Source organism: Carettochelys insculpta, chromosome 6, assembly GCF_033958435.1.
Source record: "Carettochelys insculpta isolate YL-2023 chromosome 6, ASM3395843v1, whole genome shotgun sequence".
NCBI classification, from domain to species: Eukaryota; Metazoa; Chordata; order Testudines; family Carettochelyidae; genus Carettochelys; species Carettochelys insculpta.
Window position 1 is genome coordinate 118,287,574 of NC_134142.1, and position 6,060 is coordinate 118,293,633.

A 6,060-nucleotide genomic window follows, 5' to 3' on the forward strand; every position below is an offset into this window, starting at 1 on the left:
ATTCGAACATCATAACCAACTCTGAAGCAGCTTTCACCTTCTTCCAAGACTATGCTACAGTCTGGGTCTTACACCTTTCATTATGTTGAGCTATGGAAGCCCCCCTGTATTTAAATTTCTAAACCTCTACTATTTACACTCTGAATACTTACACTGTTCAGTTGCATTTATTTTAAAAGGCTAGCTACATTTAGAAGCATTTACTCAATCCCATGATCTTGTTGCTTCCTCCTGCTTTTCTAAAATTCAATTTCAGAAGACTTGCATCATGCATCTGCTTGCATTGCTAATCTCTGCCCACTTGCCTACAAGTTCTATTCAAGTTTCCAGCTTTGAGGAGTCTATAAAACTGTAGCATTCCTGAACCTGGAGGTCTCCAGTGGGGGGGGGGGGGGGGGGGGGGGAAAAAGAACCACCTTTTTATCTGCCATGCATAAGAGCTAAAGCTTCATGGCATCTTAGACAGCTATTTAATTCATATTAATCTGAGACTCAGGATTCCACAGCAAGTCACGAGGTTACCAAGAGGTAAGCTTAACAAGCTTTTTCATCCTATCACTGGAACCTAAGCATCATCAGTCAGCTTTCCAGGAAGATGTTAAGTGTTCTCTACAGTTGAACAAGACTGTTTCCTCAAGACCATCCAATGCCACCCACATGCACACCACAGTGCTCTATCAGCCCATTCAACTACCCATCAGTTTCATCAACTGTATTCATAAGGTGCTTAGACTAAATGAAGGAATGGGGCTAAGATACTGCATTTCCACCTTCCCCTCCTTCAAAGCAGGGAAAGAACTCTGAATTCCATCCCTTGGTCAGCTTTGGAAAAGTCCCAGCTCGTAATGTTGTAGACTGCATGGTTACACACCTCCCCCACTCAAAGGCTTGCATAACCACACTGCAGTCACAGCTTTAGCTCCCACTTACGTGAGGGTCATTCTTGTCAGTTGCCAGCTTGTGCAGATCCAGGAGTGACTGGTTTACATTTTTTTCCAGGTGCAAAGCACACTCCATTGCTGTCAGTCCATTCTCCCAATCATCACGATCTGGTTTCTAACACAAGGAGAACACATGTAATCACAACTTAGCTACCATCAGAGGCTACACACAACAGCAGAGGAGGGGAATAGCAATTCAGTTCCTTAAAATCTAAGAGTATGGACTTTGAAGACCTTTAAATCTGACAGGTTATTTTTGTGACGTATGGCCCATCTTAGCAGGATACTTCAGGGTGGGAAACCTTTTTGGGTTGGGAGACACTAACATATAGAAAAACCAGTTGGGGCAACATGCAACAGAGAAGCAAATCTTACCCCTCCACTGGTGTGGCCCCCAAGTGAGAAGAGAAAACCCTCACACCCCTTGCACATCAGCCCCTTGGGGGAAACGGAGCACTGAAACTTAGCATCCCCACCCCAAGGCCGGGTTAACTTTGCTGGTGGCCCAAGACTAGTAAATTTTGTGGGGCCAAAACCAAGAGAAGGAAGCTAATGGTGCAGCATCTAGGCAGGAGGTAGGGCACAGTAGCAGGATGAAGTGCCTGGGTGGGAGGCGCAGAGGACAGGGTGTCTACCTGGCACAGACACCTAGGGGAGCATAGGTGGCTCCACACTACCTTGCATTTGCAGGTTCTGCTCCCCTGGGCTCCAATTCCTGGCCAATGGGTGCAAGAGGAGTTGAGACTGCAAGTGTGTGTAGGTGTGGGGCAAGGGCAAGCCTCAAGCCTGGCCAGCAATTAAGGCAAACGGTGGATTGAATTCAGCCTGTGGGGTACTGGTTCCCCATCCCCATACAACCAAAACCAAAAAGTGTATGTCACTACAGTAGCGTAAAAAGTCCAAATTCTATCCAAGTTTTTATTAGGACCATATTATCTAAACATCACCCAAGTAATCTTACTAGTGTCTCCCTCCTGAAGTTCTGACATTAATCATAACTCCTAATTTAAGGCCTAGTATTTAGGGATTTCAGCATTATCCAAATCAGTAGGGGGGCAAGGCACAGCACCAACGCAGGTGGGGGCGTTACTGCCTTCAGATAGAAGATGAAGGCTCCTCCTTGTTTGCAGGATCAAAGAAATGAAGCTTCTGTGCTGGCTAAGGGTACAGCCTAGGAATTAGTATCTTACAACTCAGCAGCAGTTCAGCTCTACAGGGAAAGCTGGTCTTCAACTAGATAAGCTACTTTAAGCCAACCCAGATGTCCAAAAAGGTGAAATAGTGAGAACAAGACTATTTGTTATGCTAGGGCCAGTGCTCTTGACACCTGATTTTAAGAGATATTCTGTTGTACTGAAAGGCCTCACAACTCATGCTATCTTCTGGCCAGGCCAATTCTCAAAAGCATCTGGGAGTAAGTATTTAGTTGTTGCTAACAATGCTTTTATTAATTAGTCTTACTTTAAATCTGAAGCTCATAATGAAGTTTTTTTTTTTTTAAAATAGTGTCTTTTACATCACATGACTGATGCAAGTTATCCAGTGGCTTAGACTTATGACACGTTGATTACAGACTCTTACCTAATCTACTTCCATGGCATTCAAAGGCACAGCCTGTGCCTGGAAACACCATAATATTCATACTTCCCTGACAACAAAAAAATGTAAGAGCACTAGCATCACTGGCAAGATAAAACAGAAGCTGAGCTGAGGGAGCACTCCAATTGGTATGATCCACAAGATACAGGTCAAGACGATTTTTTTCTTGTACAGCATAAAATCAGCTTTGTGTGTGTCATCTTAGATGAACTATGTGGGGTTTCCAAAAAACGACACATACTACTTTACACTGAGAGACTTTTATTCCTCAGTACCAGTATTCTAAAGATCATAGATGTTTGTATTTATATTTGTGGACTGCAACTTTCCTTCCCCTGACCTCCCATGTCTGTTTGTGAGTTGATAAAATAGAAAACATCTACATGCCTCCTGACGGATTAATGATTAGCCAATATTTGAGATTGCCCACACTGGCTTTTAGGGGTCCTCTTCCAGCCTGGGTACAGACCACAACAGCAAGTTACCATTCTGCATTTTCTGCCCTTGAAATGTCTCCTTAGTATTGCTGCTAACCTTTATGTCCTGCAGAAAGATGCGACCGCCCCTCTGGTTCTGCAGCTTCATGAGTTTTTCAGCATGCTCACGCTCCTCATGGGATTGGTGCAGAAAGTACTTGGCAAAATTCTTTAGAGCCACATCATCCCGATCAAAATAGAAAGACTGAAAGCAAAATTCAGATATCAGCATGTCTTTTCTCGATCAACTGAACTGTCATTCCCACTTTTGCCTGCATTCTCCATGCAATAGCTGTCAAGATAGGTAGCTCACTTGGGTTTGAGTAATTTTCACTCTGTAGCAAACTGCAGCTAGATAGCTGACCCTAGGTGATTCACACAAGGCAGATGCCCATCCATTTCACCCTTATGCTCCCTCTCACCTGAGGTACGAAGCCAGATTTCTCTGAATACATATAGTCATAGCTCAGCCCTTCCACAGCTGAACTGTATCCCTTCTGAGCACATACTGTTAAAAATGACAGTAGAAACAAAAACTGAAGAGCTTACTTTAGTCTGTATGAAAAATGTTACACACCTCTACCATCACGAGCAAGCAATGGATACTGCTTACAGTTTAGTATTGTGCTCCATTAATAGTTTAAAGAAGCAAAAAGCAGACACAACCCTTTCAGATCACATTTTTGGGTTCAAGTGCCTTTGTTCTTTGCTAAGCCCTTTTTCAGAAGGGGAGTTATAGAAGTTACAGTCTACCTTTTGGAGAAAAATCAAACATATGAGCGATGAAGACCATTTGGAGATGATTTTTTTTTTTGCTAAACTGAATTTTGTTTTGCGTTCTGCATAGCGCCCAGCACTATCTTCTCGAAGAAGGTTTTAAGGTCAGATGTTAAAGTTGCAAAAAAAAAAAAAAAAAAAAAAACAACCCACATTCTGTTAACTGCACCTCAGTGCATCTTTGACAGCTGCCCATTTATCAGTGGGATTATTTGGAAAACTACAAGAGTCTAATCAACTTCTGAGTGACTGAGACGCTCTTTAAGAGTCCCTTTGCAAGCGTTCTTTCATCCCAACACCAGTTTTATAAGCCAGTGGGGAAGTGATACAAGGAAGCTAAAACGAAGGTGAGCATTTGGGAGCTCTCTAGGTCAAAATAGCAGTGCCTACAGAGCAGACGACACCTATTTGGTTGCCATCTGACAGGAGTGGTAAAGGACAAAAACCTGCTCTTCTCCCTTTAGCTCAGAGTGGCAGCTCTGAGGAGAATCCGACTGCATTAGGAGACGTTAAATATACATGGATTGCAGCCCGTAACCGCCTCACTACTGCCCCTCACCAGCGGTACTAAACCAGTCACATAAGTGTATTTAAACAGAGGAGCCAACGCTCCTCCTCCGCCGGAGGCGGCGGCCAGGGACCCGCCCGCAGGCTCCGCGCGATAACAGCCCTGCCGGGCAGCTCGGGAACAAAAGCCTGTTCCGCAAAGATAGCCACGGGCTAGGCCGCCGCATGAGACCTCCTCCCCCAAGCAACTACGTCACGGGGCCCAGAGGGGCCGACTCCCCGGCGGGCACAGACCTGGCCGGGGGGAGCGGCAGGCGTCTTCTTGTCTCCGCCGGCTCGACAACAAAGGAGGCGCGAGCGCGGCCCCGCTACGTCCCCCAGGCCCCACCCAAGCTGGCTCCGGGGCCAGATCGGGGCTCCCCCCGACCCTGGCGGGGTACCGGGAACAGGCCCGGCCCTCGCCGTGCTACCGCTGCACACACATAGGAGCGTCCTCCCCGCGCTGCGACCCTCCCCTCCCCACACAGCAGCGCACATAAGGGGCTGACCCGACACCCCCCCCCCCCGCCCATACCATGCCGAATTGCACGTAGCACCCGCCCACCCCCAGCCCGTACCATGCCGAGGTGCACGCAGGAGGGGGCCGGCCCGTACCATCCTCAGCTACGCGTAGGAGGCCCCTCCGGCCGGTACCATGCTGAGGTACGGTTAGGAGCCACCCCCCATCCCCGGCCCGGCCCGGCCCGGCCCGTACCACGCTGAGGTACGGTTAGGAGCCCCGCCTCCCATCGCCGGCCCGGCCCTTACCATGCTGAGGTACGGGTAGGAGCCCCCCCCCCCATATCGCCGGCCCGGCCCTTACCATGCTGAGGTACACGTAGGAAGGGCCCCGCCCGTACCATGCTGAGGTACGGGTAGGAGCCCCCCCATATCGCCGGCCCGGCCCTTACCATGCTGAGGTACACGTAGGAGGCGTAGAGCTCCAGGTTGATCTGGCGGTTGACGGCCGCCTCGCAGTCCTGGTGGTAGTTCTGGCGCACCTGAGATGGAGAAGAAGACATGGCGATGCTGCTGCGGGAGCCGAGAGGACACGGGTGCGGAGGCAGGGACCGAGCGGCGGCGGTTCCGTTCAAACACTGTTGAAGCAGGAACCTCCGAGCTCGGGTCTGTCTGGATCGCGCGGTCTAAACGGTCGGACGCTGCTGACAGCTTTATAGAGTCACGTCACGGAGCGCGCAGCTAGCCACGCCCAGTCCGCGCGCGCAGGCGGTGGCGGGGGGAGCGGGGAGGAAGTAGAGCGGCTGCTGGGAGCTGCCCCGCGCGGAGGGACCGGGGTTTATTGGTTCAGCGTGACTCAGCGCATTCCGCTGAGGGGTGTGCGATGGCAACGGGCGTGTCTCTCCAACCTCCCCAGCAAGGACGGCGGGCCCTATGCGGGGCGATGAACGTCGCTGCAGTACTCGCTGGGCTAACCAATGCTGAGCCATAGCCGCCTGGCCTTCCAGAGCCTGGTACTGAGCACCAATGCTGAGCCATAGCAGCCTGGCCTTCCAGAGCCTGGTACTGAGCACCAATGCTGAACCATAGCCGTGTGGCCGTCCAGGGGCTGCTACTGAGCACCAATGCTGAGCCATAGCCACCTGGCCATCCAGAGTCTGGTACTGAGCACCAGTGCTGAGCCATGGCATCTGACTGCCCAGATTTTAGTGCTGAACATAAGTGCTGTCATGGTATCTGACCCCCGCCCCTCCGATCTAGTT

The 6,060-nt window shown here is 49.9% G+C and overlaps 1 protein-coding gene across 1 annotated transcript in view; it reads right to left on the bottom strand.

The window, feature by feature from the left end:
* The window catches only part of FTH1 (ferritin heavy chain 1), a 6,689-nt gene extending 1,199 nt beyond the window's left edge, over nucleotides 1-5,490 (bottom strand). The window contains exons 1-3 of the mRNA XM_074998021.1: nucleotides 5,251-5,490; nucleotides 3,075-3,221; nucleotides 931-1,056 (exon numbers count right to left, since the gene is read on the bottom strand). Of these exons, the coding sequence (XP_074854122.1) occupies nucleotides 931-1,056; nucleotides 3,075-3,221; nucleotides 5,251-5,361 (384 nt within the window). The 5' untranslated portion in view covers nucleotides 5,362-5,490. The remainder of the gene's footprint in view (nucleotides 1-930; nucleotides 1,057-3,074; nucleotides 3,222-5,250) is intronic.
* Nucleotides 5,491-6,060: the final 570 nt, after the last annotated feature.